The sequence below is a fragment of the Musa acuminata genome, chromosome BXJ3-9 (genome assembly GCF_036884655.1).
Source record: "Musa acuminata AAA Group cultivar baxijiao chromosome BXJ3-9, Cavendish_Baxijiao_AAA, whole genome shotgun sequence".
Taxonomy (NCBI): Eukaryota; Viridiplantae; Streptophyta; class Magnoliopsida; order Zingiberales; family Musaceae; genus Musa; species Musa acuminata.
Window position 1 is genome coordinate 12,129,301 of NC_088357.1, and position 25,249 is coordinate 12,154,549.

At 38.3% G+C, this 25,249-nt stretch overlaps 3 protein-coding genes across 8 annotated transcripts; 1 reads left to right on the plus strand and 2 right to left on the minus strand.

The window, feature by feature from the left end:
• Window positions 1-1,490: 1,490 nt before the first annotated feature.
• On the plus strand, window positions 1,491-9,266 carry LOC103998220 (probable protein S-acyltransferase 17). Of its 4 annotated transcripts, none has more exons than XM_065168781.1 (11): window positions 1,578-1,717; window positions 1,911-2,696; window positions 3,707-3,800; window positions 6,163-6,257; window positions 6,342-6,509; window positions 6,595-6,667; window positions 6,845-6,897; window positions 8,274-8,365; window positions 8,445-8,497; window positions 8,583-8,708; window positions 8,792-9,266. In XM_065168781.1, exons 2-11 carry the CDS (start codon window positions 2,671-2,673, stop codon window positions 9,062-9,064), a joined length of 1,053 nt encoding a protein of 350 aa, XP_065024853.1. In that variant the 5' UTR covers window positions 1,578-1,717; window positions 1,911-2,670; the 3' UTR covers window positions 9,065-9,266. The 4 variants fall into 4 exon arrangements, with proteins under 4 accessions (XP_009417905.2, XP_009417906.2, XP_065024853.1 ...); XM_065168782.1 differs by having other exon boundaries at window positions 1,580-1,717; window positions 1,920-2,696; XM_009419630.3 differs by lacking the exon at window positions 1,911-2,696 and having other exon boundaries at window positions 1,491-1,717.
• Window positions 9,267-10,210: 944 nt separating this feature from the next.
• LOC135583998 (uncharacterized) lies at window positions 10,211-13,725 on the minus strand. Of its 3 annotated transcripts, none has more exons than XM_065166371.1 (8): window positions 12,732-13,725; window positions 12,543-12,637; window positions 12,345-12,448; window positions 12,122-12,222; window positions 11,938-12,038; window positions 11,426-11,863; window positions 11,182-11,313; window positions 10,211-10,612 (listed from the first exon to the last, which is right to left on the minus strand). In XM_065166371.1, exons 1-8 carry the CDS (start codon window positions 12,996-12,998, stop codon window positions 10,459-10,461), a joined length of 1,392 nt encoding a protein of 463 aa, XP_065022443.1. In that variant the 5' UTR covers window positions 12,999-13,725; the 3' UTR covers window positions 10,211-10,458. The 3 variants fall into 3 exon arrangements, with proteins under 3 accessions (XP_065022443.1, XP_065022444.1, XP_065022445.1); XM_065166372.1 differs by having other exon boundaries at window positions 10,512-10,645; window positions 12,732-13,146; XM_065166373.1 differs by lacking the exon at window positions 10,211-10,612 and having other exon boundaries at window positions 10,880-11,313; window positions 12,732-13,155.
• A 4,515-nt stretch (window positions 13,726-18,240) lies between these two features.
• On the minus strand, window positions 18,241-25,184 carry LOC135650113 (uncharacterized). The gene is made up of 2 exons (XM_065169265.1): window positions 25,003-25,184; window positions 18,241-20,236 (listed from the first exon to the last, which is right to left on the minus strand). Exon 2 carries the CDS (start codon window positions 20,205-20,207, stop codon window positions 18,291-18,293), a length of 1,917 nt encoding a protein of 638 aa, XP_065025337.1. The 5' UTR covers window positions 20,208-20,236; window positions 25,003-25,184; the 3' UTR covers window positions 18,241-18,290.
• Window positions 25,185-25,249: the final 65 nt, after the last annotated feature.

A 25,249-nucleotide genomic window follows, 5' to 3' on the forward strand; every position in this document is an offset into this window, starting at 1 on the left:
AATAGCGTATATTATTGATATTACTTTTAAAAATGTGATATAGTAAGTATTTAAAATATATGAAACAATAGCATGCAATTTATTTTTGTTTTTTGATAAAAAGGGGACTTTACTAAATAAAGAGATGACTTTGGTAGTTAAATCCACTGATCATCTTAGTGTTTTGGATTCTCTTGAATTGTATAATATCATAAAAGTAATATGTACTTAACTATTTTAAAATAAAATTTTAGATTACCATACAATAATAGTTCACAAAAGATCAACATCCACATAAATGTTTGCTCAAACATTTAGCACTTAACTAAGGAACCTTTTTCTGGGACATCTGCCTTCCAAAGCAACCTTTGCAATCAATCTTCCATCGTTAAGGCAAACATTACATGGTTTGACTTCTAAGGAAGAACAGGTGGCAGAGGAAGCACTTGTGGAGTAGAGAAAACACAACCTCAAATTAAGCTTGTTTTTAGTCGTATTCGGTCAGTGTCAGTGATGATCCCAAGCAATTATATCAATAAGACGGCCGATGAACACAGGTTCATGAACCTGATGGATGACCATCATCAAGTAATCCAACCACAGCTTCACATCACAACTACTTCCCATCTTATTGATAATATGTAATCCAGAAACCATCACTGGATGTAAGAAAGTTCCTCCGGGCAACAAGAACAGCTGAGCTTTCCTGTAGGAGAAGATAGATATATCAACAAAGGAGTCCTTCCACACTTACTTGGCAGCATACCTGATGGGCTGCCAAAAATGCAGAGGTGAGGACACTCGATTTCTTGACGCCCCCAAGACATCATTTAGCTTTTTTGGATAACGTTGAAGACCAAAAATGCAAGATGAAAGCCAAATGAAGCAGAAAATTAGAACATCAGAACTGGAAACCAAGTTTATGATAAACTGGAAAACCCTTTCAGAACGTACACTCACACACACACACAAAAACAGGGGAGGTTGAATAATAAAGACATGAAGATTTCTCAAAGAACGAAGACGATGTGAAACAAACACTGTAACGTAATAAAGTCCAAGTCAGCTTCTTTATTTCTGTAATGTAACTAATCATCCATCTGATTTTGTTATATATTTAGTTTAATTTATCTTCTAACATAAAATATCAATATTTACTAAGCATTATGAAAAGATATGAAACCATTGGCATCAGACTGAACCAAAAAAAATTTGTTAGTTTTATTATAAATAGCCAATTAATAATGTAAATTTCTTCACGAAATATATATAATTTAATAATATTTAATTTGAAGCAATTTAAGTTTTTGGATGGATTCAACCAATTGAATTGAATGAGTTTGAAAATGACGTAAAAAGAAAAAAATAATAATAATTGAGGTTAGTTTTGTCATTTTAAAAAAATTATTTAAAAAAAATCAATATGAGTACTGAGCTATCAAAGGAAAATTAATAATAATAATAATAATAATAATAATATTGGCTACTGTGTTTAATGTTCTTTCGTCGATTCGGTTGGCTTTCTCGATCTGACGCGATCGCGACCAGAAGACGAACAAAAATCGGTGGGAGGAGGAGGAACGGGGGAGATGGCGGTGCAGTGGGTGCTAGTGGTACACGTGGTGGTGACGATGCTGGTGGTGGTGTCCCTCCTCTGCGGCCACTGGCCCATCTTCAGCGGCACCTTCGTCGAGAAAATCCACTACTTCCTCACCTTCGGCGCCTACGATTACTTCCTGTGAGACCCCCCTCAAGATCGATTCTTTCTTGAACTTTTGATACCTTTATTTAGGTTTCTTTATCTCGTTTTCTGTATTAATGGAGTCTGGATTGAAGAGAAGTACAGGTTAAGTTGATACGGATGCTTGCTTCCCTTTTTTTCCTCCTATTTGGGGCTTAAATATGTAGAATTGCTTGAAATATTTTGCAAGGGAAAGCAGGTGCTGGCTTTTGGTTGGACCCCCGTTGAATGAAAGCTGTCGAGCTGGACCCTTTTCTAATTCTTTGGCCATTGTCCTTGGATGCAAATGGAAATGATGACATGGGAAGCAAAGCTATCTGAAATCTGAGGATTCGTAGAAACTAGGGACTGTTCGGAACTTCAAATTAAATTGTTCTTGAGAATTGTTCTCAAGCATGTCTCTTCGGGAGAGGGATTCTATCTTGCCTTGGAAACTTAAAAGGCTTCAAATGGTTATTGAGAGAGGGGTCGAAGGCCGCAAAGGGACTGGGCAAGGTGGTAGTGGGAAGGTAGGATAACCCCAGGTGACCTCTGCTCGTGCTGTCAGTTCTTTTAGGAGGAGGGTGTGGCTGTTCCCCAGCTTACAGATTAGGAGGGAGAGGGTATAGGTGGCGGCGGCAGTAGTCTTCATGAAGGTAGCGGTGGGCTTAAACAAGAGACCAACCACAAAGTTGGGCTGCCTTAAAGAGGTGATGGCGATGAGAGGGATCACAAATCCAGTTGAGAACAACTCTGCCTAAGTTGGCGTCCATGATATGGGGCAGCTCTCAGCATAGCAATTTTGATGGAATGGCTCACGACTCCTGTTGGGAACAACTTTGAGATATGATGGATTGTGACCCCTGGCTGAGAGATGTAATGACTTGCAATTCTTGGTTGACAGACGTGATGAGCCGTGACTCTTGGTTGAGAGATGCAATGTGCTCCTACTTCTGGTTAAATCTGAGAACATGGGAACGACTCAAATTTGTTTGCAGTAAGTGATCACTATTGTTAGAAAGTAGGTTTCAAAAACAATTCTCAGATGACTACTACTGGAAACAATTTATTTTTTTCTGAAAACTAAAATAGAGTTCCTTATAACGACTGAACAGTCCCTTATTTTCTAATAATTTATTAAGAACTGAACAGGTTTCTGTACGACTGTTGCCATGGGTACAAAGCAATTAGGAATTAGCATTAACAAACATTCTTCTCCTACTTCACTTGGATAGGATTAAATACATCTATTATTTGTTTCTTTGCTATGACTTGGATACAGAATGCTGTAAGCAGTCCGTTAGCTAGTAATTTAATGTGTATGATGATGCAAAGTTGCAAACTAACTAATTTTACTTATATCTACCATGGGCCAAGCGAAGTGGTGTGTCACATCCCTTGAGAATATTACAATTCAGAACATGCATTGTTTCAGATAATGGATTCAGCAAGAAGATAGATCAAAGGATATCATTTGATAATGGACTCCAGATTTGACATAAAATGAGCATCATATAGAAAATCCATTCACAAACTTTTATCTAAGATCTCAACCATTCTTTCTTTTACATTTGCCACATGTATGCCATGTTCCTAATATTTCATGGCACTTCTTCTTTTGATATATATTTTGTAGACTAACTGTCAGTAAAAATGTTTTTTTCTAAATCATTTGTTTCTTTATTGGTGGCACCACAAACTTTTTTGTTTATAAGGGACTTAGTTCATTCTTAGTGCATTCTAATATCAGAACTTGAGCATCTTTTATTTTTTTTGATATTTTTCTCACTGGGTAAATGTGTTTTTCATCTTAGGTTTGGATCAAATATTTACTAATAGTGAAAGTAGGAAATGGTCATTTATTACTTAGCATTGAAGGTTCAGAAATCAAGAAGTTTTCTGATCTTTACTGGTGACCTTATGTGGTTAAAAAATTTTGCTTAGTTCGTATGCTTAAAGGATTGCATGCTCACCCTTTGAGCTAACCATCCTCTCACTTTCTTGCAGACGATTTGTTGTAGCGGTATTTGGCTCTAGCGGCAGAAATTGCTTTGTCACAGTTGAGCATTATTGTTGTGAACGGCCAAATCCAATCTTACAGGTACCTGACCTCTTTTGTTCTCAATTTTTCCTTCACTACCTTCAGTATAATATGCACTCTTTAATTCCTTAGATATGCATGAACTTTCCTAAGCTCTTGAGTTGTTTCTCTTTTTTAGATGTTGGTGATATCAAGGAACTAAAATAAATCCAGTCACGTTATTGAATCTATTTTATATTGTTATCGCTTTAATATATTTCTCATTACTGTTTCATGTGCTGCCTACTTATAATGCACTGATTCTTGGGTGGACTGATACATTGTTGTCCTGACTGGTACAAGTGACAATCATATTACCACAGGAGGCTTGGTGCACCCTTTGCACAATCTGTAATACCATAATGGTTGTAGTGAAATGGCACATATCAGTCTGTAGTGGCTCTGAGTAATTGATATGGAAATTTTTTATTTTACAGGTGAAAAATGCATATTTTGTGAGACCTTCTGGAAATCATTCTTGATCGGGACTCTGTTTGATATTTCTAGGTTTGTGCTTGTCTACACTTGTTTTTCTTTTAAATTTTAGGCCAGAACAACCCCAATTGGTTTTTTCCATCTTAATTGTGGTTGTTGTCCAGCATCAGACCTTGTGATGTTGGTTAGACTATGGATTCAAATCTTGATCGTAGTGGTTTGTATGTTTGGTTTTTATTGATCCAAGGACTGGGCTGATCGATGTGTGAATCTTTGCTGGTACCTGTACTCATCCTTCTTTTTCTTTATTCCTTTCTCTTCCTCTGTTGCTTTTTGTCTCCTCCTCCCTTCTGCATCACCACCTCCTTTCTGTTGCCCCTGGTGTAAACTCCTTGCACATTTGTGTCACATCACCTCCCATCCACCACATAGTACAACTCCTCTGCCTCCTTCACTTCCTTCTCCTCTCGCTGTATGATCTGTAACAACCTGAATTGACATCTAGCACATTGTATGTTACTGGTACTGTACTAGTTTGGTGGACGGTTGGTACTAGTTCTGGACTGAGATTTTGATTTATGGTTTGGACATTTTTTCAACTAAGTGGACTCATCCGATATCTGTCCAACTCAGTCAATTCCATTTGAAACTAACTGATCCTAATATTGGCTGATTCAATTTGGATTGGCATGGATCAACAGAAATTGCTGATTTCAGTAAAATTGAGTTTGGAGCCAATAATGCAATTGACTCAATTGGCCATCAGCAACAATATTCAATAAAGAGGATTTAAGACAGTTGGAGATGTAAGAATAAGGGGAAGAAGCAAAAAAAAATAAGTAGAGGCAGAAGAAGAGAAGGAGAAAAGGAGATAAGGAATGTGGAGCGAATAGAGGAGATAGAGGTGAAAAAGGTATAGGAAAAATAACTAATTCATTAAGAATATGTTTTTATAGATAATTTCTTGCTATCACTTGTTGTGTATGATTGATAGATAGAGGACCAAAGAGGAGGAGGATGAAGAAAAAGAGGTGATAGTTTTCACATACTATATTCCTATAAAAGTCTGAAATTTTGAACTAATCCTTGCAAAGCCTGGAATACCATTTGCATGAAAATGTTGGATCTTTAGGATGTGCGTACTTTCATAAGAATACAATATACATGTGCACATGTCCCAGAGATATTTTTTTGGTCTTTGAAAATTGTAAATTCTGCATATCCAACTTGGGCAGGTTGAAATTCCATTCTGGTGAATCAATCCAATTTCCGTGGCTTATGCCACTGATTCAGATTCTGTGAACCTTGATTTCATATTTGATCTATGTTCAGAATCTTCTTCATAAATGAAGTCATCATGTGCATTATTTATCGAGTGTCACCTCCTTAACTAAAAATAAAAAGCTCTACTACCAAAGGCATATATCCATATCTGAGCCTTCTTTGGTTGAAGGGAGCCATCATCTGCCTCTAATAGTATGAAGGTACACCAAAAAGAGTTCAGTGTGAAATTTATCTACCAAATGCATGTAGTTGTTTCACAATTTTTGAGGGAAACTGAACCACTACTGTCATTTATGGAATTATAAAATCAAGCATCTAGATAGAAATCTTGAATGAGATGATATAACTGTTTGCTTGTTTTTGCTTGAAAATATAGGTGGAAGTAAGCTTTCACAGTAGTGGTAAGATTTGAATAAATTTCTTTTTTGCCATGTGTTTGATTAGGCTATTATTGGAAGCAAGGGCTATTTTTGTTTTTGTTCAATGAATTCTGGTCCACATATTCTCATATTTGTTTTCTGAGTTGTTAATTGCTTTAGTTTAGTAAATTTTAGTATCTTCTAGTGCTAGCTGACCATTGCCAATGACGGCATATTAAGATGAAAAGAATGTTTCTTTGCTTTGGTAATTTCTATTACAGTGACCATGAACATGATATTTGCAGATATTGTATCTGGTCATCCTTGGTGTGACATACTATATCATTGGAAAGTCGTCCTTCAGATACATTCCTGGTTATTATGTCAGTGAACTTCACTGGTAATATCTGTAGTACCTTTTGCAACTAGTATGATGACATAAAGCTTTCTGAGTTTTCTCTGCAGAAGAAATCATATCTTGCAGGTACACAAGCATGATAGCTGTAGGTGTGGGTGTTCTCCTTTTTCTATTGACTAGCTTTTCGGATCCTGGAATTGTGACAGCTGAGAATGTCTCCAAATACATCTCTGCCTTTCCTTATGATGAGATCATATATGTGGAGAAAGAATGTTCAACTTGCAAGATCCTAAAGTGTGATTATGGTGTTTGTGCTACTATTTCCATTGCACTCTCTTTGCATTCTATATTACCTAACAGGAGTTGCACTAAAATGCAGACCTGCTAGATCTAAACATTGTGGTATATGTAATAGATGTGTTGCCCGATTCGACCACCATTGCGGTTGGATGGTTAGCTCTTACTCAATAACATTCCTTGTCATCATAGTCTTGCTTGTCTGACAATATCTGTGCCACTTCTAAGAATAGTTGTGCAATATTAGATGCTTTAACTTGGTTTATCTTAAAATGCAGAGTAGTTCCATTTGTGACAAAAACACCTGCTAACGTAGTTCATTTGGGATGCAGAATAATTGCATTGGTGAGAAAAACACACGCTACTTCATGGCCTTTCTTCTCTGGTTAGTATTTACCTAACTGGTGTTGGATATTCTGGGATCTTGTATATCTGCCAGTTACTTCATACATAATCTACATTTGAAACAGTATTCTCTGCTGGACAGCCTAATTACTTTTTCTTTTTCGGATAGTAATCTTGTTTCTTCTATTTGCTTATTGCAATATCCATACACACTTTTTTCACTTCATGAGTTAATGAGATCTGCTACATAATCTGTTGGTGTTGAACAAACTATCCCTTACAACAAAGGTTCTTTTTAATAATTTGCTGATTGAACCTTCTTTCACAACATTGCTTCATTCTTGACTAAGTTGCCCAGTGAAATGTTCATCATTTGTTTAAGTTCGTTGGCAAATTATGCATCTCCACTAGTTCTTATTCAAGAAACTTTAAGTTACAGCAGATTTTTCTGCTGCTTTGCTATAAATATTTAGTCTATTTACCTTAGGACATATTATACCAATAACTTGTTCTGGGCCAAGTGTTAATGATGACGGGATAGACAAGGAGAGGAGGGGAAGAAGGAAAAGAGAAAGTGGAGAAGAAGAGGGGAAGATGCAGTGGAGAAGAAGAGGAGTAGAATACCGGTTCTACCATTTAGCGGGCCTGGAGTGGCGGACAGCAGTGGATGGCATGAGAATCCTACTTGCTTGAGAGAGAGTTTATTAGGCTTTAAAAAAAAAATTGGTTGTTTCGTTTGGTTCACAGGCTCATGGGGAGGAAGCCCTATTTCACCTGTGAACAGCCCAAAATTGCACAATCCATGTTCTGGTCCATGGACGGACTGGTATGTATCGGTCCATTCAGTTTGTTGATTCTTGGTCAAGATCAGTCTTGTGACTTCCTCAAAATTTTTCGGCCATTATTACTCAAGGTTTCTTGTTTTATGAAAGACATTTTAGTTCCATGACAACGCATTATGATAAAACATAAGTTTGTTATCTTCCCTGCTCTCTGTTTCCAGCTTATTGCTAAATACTTTGTCAAAATGTTGGTTTTTTTATTCCTCTTTACTAGCATAACTCCTAACAAGAATGAGGTCAAAATTACAATCTCAAGCATTTGTCTACTGACAAATTGTTGTTGCGAACTTGCCAACCAGTTGCCTATTGTTTTGATGTAAAAGTTTGTTTGTTTACATTTTAGGCATTAAGCTTTTCATCCATTTGTTGTCTTTGTTGTCATTTGTTTTCCGTGGATAAATATTTTTAATCTACTCAAATGTGGAACATTTCGGCATTGGCCATCCCCGGCTGGTGAAAAGCTCAACATTCTAAACTTTCTGTAGTATTGCTTTACTAAATGTAAGTGTAAATTCCGTTTACATGGGGGTCTCCACTACAGAATCCTCTTCTTTTTAATCTGGTGAACTTGCAGGCACTTTCTTATTTGTCTGTACGGAGCAGTTCTTCTTGGATTAATACTTGCTGGCCAGTTGAAAGAGCACAATATAATATACATTCTAACTGGTACTATGATGTTTGCTTAATCCATTTGGCTTGTATGTCAAGTTTCTGTTGTGTTTACTTGATGACCCATCGTTTTCAGTTTATTATGGCGTTGAGCATTCCTTTTCCAGACTATCTCCACATGTAGTCCAGGTAAGATTTGACTTTTATTTTTTCCCGTGATCTATTGAGTTTCTTGTTATGAAAATTTCTGTAAAATGATAATGGAATATTACAGTGGCTGCTGGGTTCTTATAACACACAAATACTTCTAATAATGTTTCTGGCTATAATTTCATTGTTGCTGGCTGGGTTTTTTGGATACCATGCACATCTCTGCCTGACGAATACTACTACAAATGAGGTTGACTCCTCTCTACCTTCCCTCCAGCAGAAAGTTGGTCTAAGCTAATTTCTGACAGATGCTTTATGTTTTTGAGCTAGCAGACTTTTAAGTGGCAAGACTACATAAGCTGGAAGAGGAAACTGAATGAAGCCAAGGCAAGTGCTGCAGCACTGAAGGCCAGCATACAGACAATCACCGGAGAAGCAAAACCTCCTGAAAGCAAATGGAGGGCTTTTTTCCGCAAGTCTCCACTGCAGACTGAAGAAGTGATTGTTAAGAATAACTTGTATGATCGGGGAATAATCAGTAATGTCTGTGAGATCATTTTCCCTCCATCTGCCAGGAAGTCATTTTCTCATAGGAAATCAGAATGAAGAGTGTTGTTGTTGATTCTTTTTCTTATATGATAGATAAAGTTATCTAATGTAAATTTCTCTCTTTATTGTCTCAACATTCCCCTGAGGCCAGTCATATACTACAGAGATTGTAGCTTGTTGGCAGTGTCTCAACATATTGACAAATTGACATGCTATCTTGTTAAGAAGTTGGAATACAGTTTGCCATTGTGTCTGTTCATACGAAATATTTGGAATTTAGAAGCACTGCAGAGATTGATGGTGAAACCTGGGAATCCTTCTAGCAAAATATCCAACTTCTGACTAGTGAAGTCCAGTTTGAAGCCAACTGATTTTTCTTTAAGGGTGTCCAGCCTTTGAGATTTTAGATGGTACATGGGAATGACTAATGTTCCCAAATCCAGTTTATGCTTTTCAAGTGCATGGGTTCTATTCCTTGGAATAAACACAAGGGTAGATGGAAGTGCCAAAGGAATACAAGGTGAGTAGTACTTGGAGATCTGTTCTTATTTCCAACCATTTCTTTCTAAGGTCCCTAGAATTCCTTTACCCATGTGAGTAGGATAATATTTCTTCTTGCCATTACATTTTCAAAGAATGGTTTATTTACTTTGATGCAGTTGTCAGCAAGGATTAGTAGAATTTAATGAGGGATCATTTCCACAAAAAGAACCATCAGTGGAATTTACTGATTTACCTTTAAAACCCCCCAGTTCTTGGATTATTTAAGCTTTCATTTCATCTTGTGGATGAGCTTCTGCATCAGTAAATTGGAGGTGGCACATCCATCAGATCTATAAAGCCTTTGTGAAACTAAAAGAAAATAATCAGACACAACATGAAGTAATAATGCACATGTAATGCCACTTTGAAACTGGGGATTGATTTAGCATGCCATGGCTCAACTCTGTGCTGTTCTTTTCCTTTGTTTAAATGAAAGAAAATGACAGCTATCCACCAAACAAAGACACCTTGTTGCTCACCATTATTGGCATTTTGTATGGTTCAAATTGTTCTGCTGCCCTTTTGTCTAGCATGACACTGGTGAACGCTGTATTAAGTTCACCCTAGCAAAGGACAACTTATAAGAAATAAGCCAAGAGTATTGGTGTCCAATTTGACAAAGACTTGTACATATAAAAGTATGTGGTTTACCAGCTAGAATACAACTGAAAGGCTTTCTTTTATAGCTTTTGATTCAACAATGATATATGTACAAAAAGGCAATGCCAAAAATAAGTACATGTCCTCTGCAAAAGCTCTAGATTTGCTAAAGGTAAAATTGGGGAAAAAGAACCCACTGTATGTGAAACACTCAAGGAAATTATGCAGGGGAAATCGGCCGATGGCATAGATATACACTGAAGCTTCAGGGAAATTCATCTGAGAAAATGTGTATCATCTGAATAGCTTCAGTGTGTTGTTGGTAATATCGGTGTGCTGCTTCTGACGATATGCTTTCTGCATCGCTGAAATATGCCATCATACAAAAGATCGAATTGTACTCCTGCTCTCTCCCGATTTACTATGAAAAAGATGTGATCAGCTTCGATGATTTTGTAGTACCTGCAAGAACAAATTTTGCTTGATACAAATTACCTGTGGAATCAGTTGTTAATGCAAGCCAAAATGGTTTATGTTTGATAAAGAAAAAAGAACTTGAAAAGCATTGTTTATGAAGAAAATCAAACAAGTGAAACTAAGTATGACTTCTACAGCTGAACACATTGATTTTTAGTATAAAAAGCAGTAATGCTTGTAACCATGCTTCTACCTGCACAACTTCTGTGGAATTTATCATACCGATGAAATTCACTGAATCGCAAGTTCTAAACTAGTTTAACTTGCATGGCTATTGTTCAATCTTTCCCCAAAGACAGATTCACAGAGAGAGAGAGAGAGAGTTGAATCAAGAATTTACATGTAAGATAGATTGGATGATATACTGGAAATCTTCAACAACTTAAAACTACAATGGGTAGAAGTGGCTTACTCTAAGGTTACAGAAGATCACTTGGATGCTGCAATGTTGTACAGAAAGGTAAAGCTGTGTACTTTGGCTTTCTAAGATTGTGGATTTATGGAAACATATGATGCTATCATGAAAAAAAATGATGATGAGCAGGACTACTAACCAAATTCCTGGTTGCAGAGGATGGCACTTTGAGTCATCCACAACAAGAAGGCTTGGATGTTCAATAGGTAAGCGAGGATGAGTCATGGATATTGTGTTCAGGGCTCCATCATTGTCTGCCCAATCTTCATCCCTGTGCCAACACTCCATGATAGATCTCACATGAGCATTCAAATATGAAAATCTACTTATCAAGAATTTCCATCTCTGGGTCATGAGTCCAAGTAGCAAGAAGAATCACGAACCTGTATCCTTTATAGGGTGGTGATGCATGGGTAGGGAAATGCCACTGGCACATCTGCAACACTCTAACAAAGAGCAAGGGATGGATTCCCAAAATGCTAGAAGGAACAGTCAATCCAAAAATCCTTCTTGTCCTCTTAGTTGCATAGCTGAAATAGAATGTGTTGGGGAAGGTACACAGTCGGGAGTTGAGCTCAAGTGAACCTTGCAGTGTGAGGTCAGGAAGGATCCAGTCGCCAGAAGCGAAAGGCCCGGTGTTACCCAGGAGTAGATCAGCTAGACCAGTAATGCCAGTTTTTCTCCACCCCATCTGAAAATGATCAAATCCAAAGTTGTAGTAGTTTTTAAACCAAGCAATGTCAAGCCAGTCATAAACTATGACTCCTAAGCGACAGAGCTGAAGCAGACATATCGGTTTCATTGATCTTCCACACTCAGGCCTGAAACAAATTCATGAAGAATTCATGAACAACTGTTTGTGTGTTGAATTCGCCAAAACAAAGCGTGTACTTACTGCATCCCATCATAGTATGTTCTAGTGGTTCCATTGAGTGCACCAGAGAGGGAAGTAACACTCATTACCCAGTCCTCAGAAGTGTTATAGCCACTGAAGGCCTGTCCACAACATACATGTTCTTGATTGCCTACTATTGCCAGCAATAAGATGAGAGAGAAATGAAGTGAATCAAATGGAGCACCTTATCGGCAAGCATCTGCTGCAACACCCTGATGACCTGCACGCCTGCCGAATGCCCAACAAAATGGATTGGATGTTGTTCATCCCATGAAGGATAGTGCCCTGCACCCCAATCAACACAGCAAAGGATGAACAAAATATGAAGTTCTGAGGCCTAATGACCATGCCATTCTACATGACCACATCATCGATTACAATAAGGCAAAGATTTGCTTCTACCTCACCTTGTTCATAGATTTTCCCAAATTGTGAGTGCCCAAAAGTTCTGCTATGCTCCTCTCCATAATCCACCTGCCCTCCTTTCAAATAGTAGAACAATTCCCTTGCCCTGGAATCATAGAGCACAGAAATTTTGTTCTAGCGGATAAAATGATTAGCTCATAGCCATGGAAAGCCTTCCAATCCACTACAAACACATTTACCTGTCATGGATGCTGGTTAAGGATCCCAAATCCGGCACCAGAACACGGTCATCCTTCTTCTCCGCGCCGGCAAAGTAGGATAAACCACCAAGCCTCTGCGATCAAGTGATGAACAGGTGAGCGCCATTGCAAGAACGGAGAGACACGCTTAAGCATTCAAGAGATGCCGCATGGACAAGCAAAGAATACCCCTTTGCCGAACCCGAAGATCCCATGCACCAACACGATCGGCGGCGGCGAGCCCTCTAACACTGCGACCTTTTCCTTCGTCGTCCTCTGCTCCTCCATCTCTTTGGCTCCCAGGCCGAAAACGTTGGGCTTGAGGCAGTCCGTGAGGACCTGAGAAAGGTCGGATGCCACCGCGGTGCTAAATATGTAGAAGCCGAAAAGCACATGCACTGCCGTGCTGACGAAGAGCTCGGTCAGGCCGAGGACGCCGATCGACAGCCTCGCCATTTCTCCTCGAAGATTCCTATTCTCTGTCTCCCTATGCAAAATCCCACCTTTCCTCTTCCTCCGCCCGAAAACAAGGTTTTTTAGGAACGAATGGATCGAGGAGAGGAGGAAGAGCGAAATGAACGAAGGGTAATAGTCCTCCTCCTCCTTTGCTTCCTCCTGCTATTCTCTCAAAGAATCCTACAAGATATATCTAGACGAAGCACCTCCACCTCCTCCTTGAAATGAATGGATTGAAGAGAGGAGGAACAGAGAGATGAAAGAACTCCTTTTTCTTCCTCCTGCTTCTCTTTCCTCAAAAGAATTCTACAAGATATCAGTCGATAAAGCACCACCTTGAAATGAATGGAATAAAGAGAGGAGGTAAAGAGAGATAAAATAACTCCTTTTTCTTCCTCCTGCTTCTCTTTCCGCAAAGCCTCCTCCTCCTTCTCCTCCTCCTCCCCACAACAAGGACTTGTGGCAACGAATGCACTGAAGAGAGGATGAAAAGAGAAATGGAAGATGGCTAATGGACTTCCTCTACCTCTGCCTCCTCCTCCTTCCTGCCGTTCCTCTCCCTCTCTCCTATCACATCACACAACATCTTTTACCTTTGGGATAGGAAGGAGAGAGAAAACTATTCCTCCTATTCATAGCACATCCATGGGAAGCTAGGAAGGTGGGAGGAGAGAGACGACTACCTTCTATATATAGCACGGCCTTTGGAGGGTGGGAAGCTAGGAAACACGCACACCTTCTGCCACAATCCTTACAGCAATCAACCATCTCTCTCTCTCTCTCTCTCTCTCTCTCTCTCTCCCATTCAATTGCTTTGTTGGTTTTTGCTATCATTCCCGCAGCTCGGTCAGTGATTGGCTGCAGCCACCTGTGGGCCAGTATGGCATGTGTCATGGGTGGCACCCACCGATGCCTCTCTGTCTCTCTATCTCTTGCACCCAACAACCAAAGATTGTGGGCCCATTCAATAGATTTGGTATCGAAGGTGGGGGAATAGATTTCCGTTGAATCTTTGGATGAATTCTCGACAAAAAAAAGCTATTGGATTTTTATTCTTTTTTTAATGACATCTTATTTTTATTTTTTTCTTTATCCATAGAGCGTTCCTACTTTTTCTGATCTGAAAAATATTTGTGTTTTATTTTCCCTCTCTTTTTTAGCTTTTTTTCTTAGTCAGATTCGAGGCACTAATAATCAGTCCAATAAATTAAACTGAACCACATTAATAATAAAAATGTAATAATATGAAAAAAATTATAAATTTGAAATTTTGTTAAAAATTACAAACATTAGAAACTATTTCGAAAGCATAAAAAAAGTATAATCCAAGTCCTTTATTTTTAAAATAACGTTTAAGGATATATAACTATTAGAAATATTTTTAATTCTGTTAAAAATTATAGGCATTGTACTAAAATATTATTTCAAGATATAAATATATAAAGTTTACTCTGATATGTACTAAATCAATTTATAATTTTTTACTATTCTTATGTTAAAATATAAAATTTATTTCTTAAAATTTTTCTTTTTAATAATTTGTAGGTTTATATAAATAAAAATTATCAAACTACCTTAAATTTATTTGAACCAATTTGAAATTTATTGAATCAAACTTACACAGTTACTGAATCAAGTCGAGAAAAAGACAAAAAAATGAAAAAAAAAAAAGTTGAGGAACTCTTCGAGGGGTAAGGTTTAAAAGTTAATAAAAAGGGTGTTTTATAAAAAAAATGAAAATAGGATGCTATTTTTTTTAAAAATAGTCAAGATAAACAATTTTTATCGGGAATTTATCCTTAGTCATTTAAGATATAAATGTTTTGACTCATCAAAATATTTCTTTTTACTTGTAAACATAATATCAAGGTTTATATCTACCAAAATTATGAGAATGGCTTTGTTTTTCTGTTATGGTGGTTTCTCCGAAGAAAAGAATATATGTATGTATGTATGTATATTTAACTCTCCAGTAGATTACCAGTTGTGTTTGTTTAGAAATGGGAGCCGAAGATTGGGACATAATGGTGTTTGTTTGCTTGTCTGGTTTTTGTGGGGTAAACCTGAGTCAGAAGCAATCCCCAACCTCCAGCTTTATCTTATCCTCACAGCTAATAATGGTGGATGCTGTTTTATTTATTGCCTACTGTGTATGTGAGCCAGATGAGTTCTTCAGGCAACAAGTGGAGGTGTATGTATGCTTTCTTGGCAGCTAAATTGAGAGAGCCATTCAAATCAGTTTTTTTGTTTCCCTTTGTTTGGTGTTAAATGTGGAAGTTTCTTTTTCCATTGAAAGAAGGCACAAATGTTGCTTATTAAGAGATTGAAATAGCAGATAAGTTTAAGTTGGCTGATTCTGATAGATGTGGACAGATAACCATATCCCTTTCAATCTATGCAAGTAGGAGAGCAAGTTAAGATTCATGCCATATCTAAAGGGGAAAAATCAATGAAGTTTGCTTACCTTATTTTAGACTTTGGTTAATTTTGATTCCAATTTGCTGTAAAATGAGGTTATCTTTGCAGTCAAAACATGGCCCATCTTGTGATGCCATAATGGAACATGAAAGGCTTTGTTTGCAGAATGCAGCTTTCCATAACAGGATCAGATGGATTGGAAGAAGAATCTATATATCACATGTTGGTTGCTTCTCTCTCTCTCTCTTTTACACATAGTAGAGATAAGTTGCTTGAAGAATTAGTTAGTTTAGTTAAGCTCTATGAGTCACTAAAAACAATCTTAGGATTATTCTTAAAGAGTCAAAAACATTTTCTATATGTGAAGATCCAATTCAGAATGCTTCTTTCTACTTGACCTGTACATGCTTTATGACCTGATCTGACTTCTGTATCAAGATCAGAAAACAGTGTTCATCAGCAACTCTGTTGGTGCAGAAAAAATATATACAGATTCAGTAAACCAAATATTATCCTCACATTTCAGCTCCAATCCAACTCTTGTTTGTGTGATTCCACTTTGGAAGGTTGACATTGTCATTTAATCTATCTGAAACTGTATAAACCATTGTCAAGTGACACCCTTGCAGCAACTTCTACTATAATCACTGACTAATATATTTCTTCTTTTTGAAGATTTCTACTTTCTGCAATAGGTAGAACATTCCAGAATAGGCTAGACATTCATTTTAGTGTCAAAGGGTAGGTCACATAAAGCATCAAATCACCAACCACATGCAGAGAGCTAAGAAACATTCAACAGCATGTGGATATTGTAATCTTATCTTGTCTCAGCCAACTTTGTCAGGAATCTCTGGCTGGCACAATTATTTCTGTGATGGATTTAATCATCTGTCACTGAAGATTCTTCTTCCATGGTCAATTTGCTGCCTCCTCTGACAAAGAAATTTATATGATGATGTATGTGTCAATCAATAAATGCCATGGCAACAAAATTCTTCAAGGACAAGAAGAATTTCTTGTGCCAATTAAAGGAGCAGCTTCTACCAACCTATTTATGACAAAAAAAAAAGTCCATTGATTCACTTGGTTGGTTTCAGAATCATGTTAATGTCAGTTAACACTCTATGAGATTAAAGAGTTAGGTTTCTTACTTAATCTTCAATTATTGAGTTTGATATAGTAAATTTCTTTTTTTTTTTGAAACAACATACTATTGAATGATTCATTTGGTAAATTTCTTAATCCGCATTATCTCAAATAGCTTACTTGAATAAAGATAATATTTAATTTCCAATGACAAACCAATAAATAAAATAGACATAACACCCTTAGTCTAGCCTATATCGGAAATTCGACAATAATTAAATTTGTATTATAAGAACTTGGTGGAGGTGCCATACAAAATAAAAAGCTCATTCATTCATTCATTCATTCATTCATTCATTCGTCTTCATCATCTTCATCTTGAAGATGATCAAAAAACTTGAAAACATTTAAACAAAAATGAGTAGGAAGGTTATATTCTGAATGATCTTTGTGTCGGAAAGTTATGGAATTGAAAATTCAGGAGATGATCACTAAGCCCTTCTTAGTTTTGTTCGTTAAAAGAAAGAAAAGATGGAGGTTCATCAACCAACAACAACTGAATTCTTAGTGAGGTCGTATCACTTTGACTTAGAACACTTGCAGCCAATCAAACAAACCCCAAATTAAATTCCAGACTAACAAAACAAGAAAAGAAATTTGTCCTTTGTTCTACCGCTACATTGTTCTTCCCCACCGAGGCATCTTGTCTTTGGTTCTAACTTTTGTCTTTGTTAGGAGTCAAACACCCAACCTTGGAAATGTAGACTAAATTTATGTATAACTTACTTTGGACATTCTGCTATTCAAACAACTCCAATTCGTCACAAAACTCGTGAACATTGTTCTTGAAAAGGAAGCTTGTGAAAAAGGTATTGAATGTGACGGCTGTGACGCGTTCTTCGTTCGATGCACTGCAGCAATAGTTGAACTGCCGACGTCTCTGCCTTCAATGTGTCCATTGTGTTGGATGTGGGAGAAGCTTAGTAGCTTGCAATGCTACATAATTTTGAAGCAAACAAGAGAAACTAAGGAGATGAAGAGGTTCACTTGACAAGTCCATTCTAGGGCTACAAACTGTGGACTATTTATTACTTTAGATTCGATCATTAAGTGTTTTTTTATTAATTAAAAAAATATTATATGAAATAGTATTCATAATGCTCATACCATTTAGGCCATAGTTTGAGACAATAACATCTTTACAATATTATGAACTACATTACATACTAATGTATTCAACAAATCTATAACTAATGTAATGTAAAGTATTCAACAAATCTTCTTTTTATTAAAGAAGATTTGAGGATAATTAAAAGAATAGCATGTATCAGTTTTCCTGGATATCTTTTCTTTTATATGTATATATAAGTAAAAGATTTGAGGGTAATTAAAAGAGTTCAATGTATCAGTTTTTCTAGATATCTATTCTTTTATATGTATATATATATATATATATATATATATATATATATATATATATATATATATATTATATAAGTAAAAGATTTGAGGATAATTAAAAGAATATATCAGTTACCTTTATATAAGTCCATATGCTTGAACACGTGCAATCCGTGGTAGTTGAATAAACTGCCCAAACCAGCTCAACGTAGGCATCAATAAGATGGATTACTGCATCATTCTCCCACGAGTATCAAAAATGCCAATCGCACGGAATCATCATGGGAAGCATGAAACCTTTCAAACAAAAGAGCAACAAGAACCAACAGCATCGGATCCAGCCACGTCCATTTTATTTTTATTGCATCATACATATCTCGCTTCCTAGAGGGAGAAATTAGTGACAAACTGTCGGGGAACACTGAACAGGTCCTTCCCTGCGAAAGGGGATGACCACTCATGCGACCCTGATGGATATGAAGAGTCCATTACATGGCCACTACCGTCCTGCAACCCTGGGATGTAGGCGCTGCTTGCTACACTCATAACTGGCCTTGCAACTTTTCCGCCCATAAACATCGTTGACCATGTAGAGGATAAGCGGTTGCTCTTCAAGGATGGCCTCAATAGCGTCATGTCCAAGCTCCAGTCGATGGAGGTGTAGTCACAAGGTGCATATCCACCCGAACTCCAATCCAGTGGCGATGGCACAGAGGACCCAGACCCGGTGAAGAGGCCAAGTGAAGATGGCGCTGCGAGTGATGCTGGTGATGTACCTGTGTTGTTCGACGAGCCACCCCTTCCTGTCGCAAATGATTCCGCAGCGCTAGTAGCAGAAGTTTGGAAATGGTTCTTGGGAGCGAATTCTTGGGCGCTAGAACCATTCAAGCCCATGAAGGGTAAGTTCTGTCCGTGACCCTTACTCGCCACCTTCATTGCCTCCATGCTGGAGACACCATTTGAATACCATCCTGTGGAAGATGGAGGGGAAGCACTGCTGAGGTTTGTGGAAGAGGGGTTTTGCTTAGCTGTGACTGATTGGGGGCGTTGCAGTACAATAACAGGCTCCCTCAATGTTCCTGTTGGCATGATGGCCTTTGCTTCACTGCTTGCCATTGCGCATTGATTAGTTGGAGGTGCGGCTACCTGCAAAGAGGGCGAAGAGCTTGAAATTGATGGAGCAGAGGCAGTACTCGGCCACCTTTTCTCCATCGGGGCAGCAACTTGTGGTTTTCCCCAGTCCACCTTAGGCTGTATTTTTCTCGAAGACTGCAAATTCTTATTCGAGGACTCCACAGCTCCCACAGGCACTGCTTTGATATGGTTTAGATCTCGCTCACCTCTTCTCTGTTGCTTAGTGCGAAACGAAGCCACTTCCTTCTGCTGGGGTCTTAAAGCTGCATTTTGGACAGAAATTATGGTTTTATTGTCGAGACCACTTGCTATGACAGGGTCACTTGATTCTTCCAACTTTGATGGAAGTGCTTTTGATTCTTGTTTATGTGTCTTTAAAGTCTCTTCAGCCTTTTCCAAGTCACCCTCCGATGCAACTACAGCCCTTTCAACCTCCTGCTTCGCGCACTTGAACTTCACCTCCAAATCTGAAATTTTTGCAAGCTCCATGGTGATATCAATTTTCAAGTTGACACCACCATCTATGTTCACAGTGGTTTGCTGTTTACTCTCTTCCCCACCTTCAAGGAGCCAAGCAATGGACTCTTCAACACGTCCTTCATTTTGAATAAGCGCCATTGTTGCTTGTTCGGAAGAGAAGCCCATTGCTACTAGTTTCTGAGCAAGCATCTCTAGTTTCCTAGACATGAGGTACCCACTACAGCGCTCGTGTAGCTCCTGTGCCCGTCTCTCCTTTTGACGTTGATGCTTTCTCTCATTTTTCAGTCGAATCTTCTCACGCTTGTCAGTATCACAATCAGTTACAGGTTCTATGCGAGCTGCATTACTAGTTGTAATTTTCTCCTTCTGATCCTCTGACTCACCAGAATAGCTATTATGGTTAGACATTGAGTCAGAGTCACCTGCTGTACCAAATGAACTACAAGAATGCTCCTCTGTTTCATCTATGATCCTAAAACATCCATTGTGTTGGCCTGTTGTCAAGGAACCAGAGATCATTGTATCAAAAGCATGGAATGTCCCTAAATCTGGATTGTATGCACTTGAAGGAGCACCATTTCCATAGTTAAGAGGAGCAGCAGAGGGTTTTAAAGAAACTTTTGCTTGTTCCTTGGCTGCCTTATTGGACAATTTGTCCTTTGACTTAGATTTGGATGCTGGCGACATTCCTAATGATTTTAACCACTGTAAACTTCCTGCAAAGAGAATAGGGATAATTTGTTTAATAACTGGGCCACCCTCAAATGATTCAATTACTTAGCACTACAAGGACCCTGACAGAGGAACAGGAAAGGATATCAACCAAATGTTCAACCATGAAGTGAGTGCATCCAAAAAGACAACACAACACAAAAAAGAATGAATGATACAGTCACCCATTCTCTTTCACAATCACAATACAACTCTTTAATCCACGAGATAGAGAATAAGGGCAAGATGTATTGCTACAATAGGGCATCTTTTACATAGCATATAAAGAAAAAGTAGAACACAATGTCCTGCTGTAAGTACTGCTCAACAAGTTTCTATTGAATCCCGGATTTTACTGATGAAATCAATTGATGAGTTTACGATCTAATCTGTGCATTGAGAAAAGTAATATAGGACTAATTTCGATCATAAAAAGGTGAAACAATTATAGCAGTAGAATTAGACATTGGGCCAGAGTCAGAGATCAGGCATTGGAACGAAATAATCGGACGTTGTGCCAAGATCGAACATTGCGAGAGTCAACATGCCGATGGGTCGGGCGATACGCCAAAGGTTCGGACGATGCACCGGAAGTTTGCTAGGAGTTCGGATGAACAAATGACATGCTGAACAACTTAGATTTCGTGTCTCAAAATTGTTGAAGTCTTAATTGTCATAGTTAGGTCTTAATTGTCGTAGTTAGGTCGTAAATTGAGTTAGTTTTGGGTGTAACCCTACTAACTCAATTAAGGGCCCTTTGGGCCTGATCTAGGGCTGAGTTAGGCTCATTGGGAGACCCATTCAGTGACCCAGGGTTAGGTCAAGCGGTGGCACCGCCAGACCAGGAAATCGATCCGTCTATAAGCTGGAAAAGTACAAAATGTACCTTTTTTGAAAGACACGACGGTGGTACTGCTAGTGTCAGGCGATGGTATTGCCCAGACACAGTCTCCTAGATTGTGTCAGGCGATGATATCGCTAGTTGTCAAGGGTGCAAGCGGTGGTGCCGCCAATACCCTTGAAATCGAGGATGAGATACATTTTGGCTTTATTTTTGAAGTCATTCGGGGTCTATAAATACCCCACTCTTTCCTGCTTGAAAAAGCATGAAAAGAGAATAAAAAGTCTTATGATTCTAAGTTGAAAAGTTGTGAAAAAGTGCTAAATGTGCTTCTCTTCCTCAAAGTTTTGTGATCGTTCTAAGAGAGGTGCGAGAATTGTAAAGGTTATCTCCTAAACCTATGAAAAGGAAAAAGAGTTGTAAGAGGATAGTTGATCTTCGCCCATTGAAAGAAGATCGTTAGTGAACGTCGATGGCCTCGACGGAAGAGGAATCGGGAGTGAACGTAAGCCGCGACGACCAAACCACTATAAACTCGGTTTGTATTTTTATTCTGCTTTTCATTCTCATTACTAATTAATTTACTTGCTCACTACTTTACAAACGTTTCAAGTTAAACTCATTTCCGATACGACCTTTATCAAACAAAATTACTTTATGAACATTTCAAGTTAAACTCATTTTCGATACGGTTTTTATCGAACGAAAATTTTGAATCAACATAATTTTTACGAAAGCACTAATTAACCCCCCCCCCCCCCTCATAGTACCGAAACGGTCCTAATAATTTCCTACCTTATCATAACTGACAAAGTCATTTAAAGATGAAACAAGTCCAAGGAGACTTGGATGACCAACTCAAGTTACGGTAAGGGTTTCTTCTTCACAAGCTAGGTTATAAAAACAACACGTCTTTGTGCACCTAAAAGACCACATATGTTGACCCTCCCTTGACCCCTCGATTGACGGAAGCCTCATGCATTAGGCAATTGGTTTAAATTCATCCTCTTCTTGTTTCACAAATCAAAAGAGAATTTTGCAAGGGCCCATCTTTAGATTTCTTCTTTTTTGTGTTTAACAACAAGAATAAAATTAGGATTGTGATTTACAAAACACTAAGCGTCAAAAGACACCAAGGTCCTAAAACGCTTGAGGCGTTAGGCGCTTGCCCAAGCGAAGCGAGTTTCTCTGAAATATTAAAATATAAAAAATATATAATATAATTAAATAAATATGATTATTTAAATAAAAATATAACAGTAAATTAAAAATCTAATGTTAACAATATATTACTTATTGTTAATACTAGTTATAGGGGGAGAAAAGAATCGTTAACAATAACAAAGGGGGATAAAAGGGTCATTGACAGTGGAAACCGATAATGGAAAGTGGTACCAACAGCGTTGAGAAACTAACAGCAGTAATGGTGGAGGATTAGTTTAAGACAGCTATGGCAATGCTGAGAACGACAACGACGGAACCTGCGAACAGCAGCAACGGCAACGGTGGAAGTTCCAGAGGGCGTCCGTCGGTGGCGGCAGAGGAACCTGCAATCCTCTCCCTCGATAATGGAAGGAATTGCACACGGAGTGACAGCGGAAGAAAGTTACGGGCTCTTGCTAGGCCGTCGAACGCGTCCATCAGCGACAGAGGAAGGCTCGATCTGCTGTGTATGCAACGGAGGCAATGATAGAAAGTGTCGGCGGCGGAGGTAGAAGCAATGCTAGGGTTGGCTCAGGGTCGCGAGCATGAAGGGTGGCTTTTGAGGGTAAGAACTGCGTTACTAACTACTGTTGAACTGAACCAAACTTAAAAAGTCTGGTTCGGTGGCCTTATTTGAACCGAGTGCTCGCCTGACGCGCCCAACACTTGGGTTCGGGTGAGCGCCCTAGCAGTGCCGCATTGAAGCGCACTGCCTAGTCCACACACGAGGCACTCGGGCCTCGCCTTGCTTGAGCGCCCAAGCCCCTATTTAAATGACTGAATTAGAGGACATGCTTTGGTACAATGGTAAAGTCGTTCATTTTCGACCGGAAAGACTTAAGGTTTGAGTCACAAAAATAGCATATCCCATGTTGGTGAAAGCCTTGTGCACTAGGTACATTCTTTTTGATAAGAATGAGATTAAATGTGGATAAATAGGTTTGGAAAAATTGAGTCACCGGCAGACACAACACATGCATAGATAAACTCAAAGCATTTGTACATTTAAAACAAAATGAACTGTGGACAATTGGGATCCACACAGATTCATGATTGGATTGGAATAATACTTACAGCAAAGAAGAATATACCCAAAGCAATTGGTTATTGCCACAGAAGCACTTATAGTGACAGTCCAAGAGTTGAAGCAATGTGCTCAGACAAGTCTTAGAAAAATAATTAATCATTCTTTTTCATTTGGGGTCTTAGCATTTCCTTGGTCATATAAACTAGTTGGAGAAGAGATCCAAAATTTTTTGAAGAAACAACTATTTGCATCTCAAAGATGACAGATACTTTCTTCAAATGATCCCATTCATGTAAAGAAAGGATATAATAAGTGGACAGAGAAAAAGAAATATATGTACAGAATCATACATGAATGACACCAAAGGCGATCAATAAGCAGCTTTGTAAATGGATAGCAATTATGTAGATAATGTTTAAGTATGCTGAATGTTTCACGAACATATATCTACCTACTTTGTAATATATTCGCAAAGGAGCAAAGGGACTTTGGATATTTTGAAGCCATGTTGAACTAAAAATGCTTATTTTCTATGAACATACTTCTCCACATTTTACTTTTTGAATCAAGAACTAAAAGTACTTGCACAAGAAATGAATAATTTGTGAGAAAAAAACAGACAAATCCACAAACAATGTACGTTTTAATTCAAATGGCTAACATAAAAAAAATGTCATTTCTTTCAAAATCAAGTTGTACTGCATCAACAAATAAAGAGTCAAGATTTCTTAATTGTTCACTATATATATTGGAATCTCCAATTTCCCTAGTAAAAGCAAAAGTTTAAAAGATATTTAACAGAATTATTTTACTAAATGGTTACATCTATAGATTGCCAAAGCTTCATTGTGCATGTCATGAGTGTCAATCAATCACTATTCCACATCAAAGCATGAGCACCGAGAAAGCAAGGTATTTAAGAAGAAAAACAAAAGAGAGATGCTAAATCATAAGTTATGATATCAAACTCCACAGCCATCATCAATCAGTAACAATTCAGTGAAGTTAAATAAACAGATACACTAAGTGGTCATTACGAAATGCAAAATATCCAGCTGTAAAGATTCTATGTCGGATACACATAATTTGAACGGAAATCTAAGCACAAAGAGCTGAACGGCATCTAACAACCACTCTGGACGAAACAATGAAGCATGTGTACACACCAATAGACAAATCTTTATGATTCAAACAAGCAAAAAATTATCACAAACAGAAAGGATTTTATAGAGCCCTGAACACCATATTTTAAGCGTAGATGCAGACACATCCCCACTTAACCATTTGACACAGGAAAAGGAACCTCTTTAGCAAAAGCCACGAGATTTCACAGTCACACCCAAAAGACCAAACACCACGAAACGTCAAGAAAACAACGTCTAAATGGAAATTTTCTTCCCGTGATTCACCATCCAAATTCGAGCAATCAACAATTCAAATCAACATAATTAATCAAATTAAAGCCCCACGCCCCCACAATCCAAACCCTAATTGAGATTCCCCAAGAGGATCCGCCACGATGAACCTCACGAGAAACATAGAAGAAAAGGCGTAATTCAAATGGAACCGAGAATCTACGCAGAACAAATACAACCCTTAGCAATTAAACGGAAATCGAGACAAGATCCATAGCAAAAGAAACAAGAGCAGATCAATGCGTCGCAATAGGAACGGGGTACGAGAAAGGAGTGGACGCAAACCTGCGGGCAGGGTCTGACGACGGGATCGATCGCCTGAGGAGCAAAGGTAGGGGCTTTCGACGAACGGGACAACTGGGTGGGACGAGCGAAGCTCCTTCTCTCGATCTCGTCTTCCTCGCCCGCTCCTATTTCGCTGTTGGTGGCGACGCACGGACGTGAGGGGATCATTAAATCGCAACTACAAGGAGAAAGTTTGGGGTCCGGATTTTTCCTTGAAATAAATTTAGGGGCAAAATTATATATATAT

Excerpts from the sequence above, each read along its gene's own strand:
- LOC103998220 (XM_009419630.3), top strand. The coding sequence starts at position 1,569 with ATGGCGGTGCAGTGGGTGCTAGTGGTACACGTGGTGGTGACGATGCTG. Across the intron at positions 6,668-6,844 it reads ACCACCATTGCGGTTGGATG|AATAATTGCATTGGTGAGAA; the intron begins GTTAGCTCTTAC and ends TTTGGGATGCAG. Across the intron at positions 8,498-8,582 it reads TATCTCCACATGTAGTCCAG|TGGCTGCTGGGTTCTTATAA; the intron begins GTAAGATTTGAC and ends GGAATATTACAG.
- LOC135583998 (XM_065166373.1), bottom strand. The coding sequence starts at position 12,998 with ATGGCGAGGCTGTCGATCGGCGTCCTCGGCCTGACCGAGCTCTTCGTC. Across the intron at positions 12,638-12,731 it reads TCTTCGGGTTCGGCAAAGGG|AGGCTTGGTGGTTTATCCTA; the intron begins GTATTCTTTGCT and ends ACTTGATCGCAG. Across the intron at positions 11,314-11,425 it reads CCACCCTATAAAGGATACAG|GGATGAAGATTGGGCAGACA; the intron begins GTTCGTGATTCT and ends GTGTTGGCACAG.
- LOC135650113 (XM_065169265.1), bottom strand. The coding sequence starts at position 20,207 with ATGTCGCCAGCATCCAAATCTAAGTCAAAGGACAAATTGTCCAATAAG.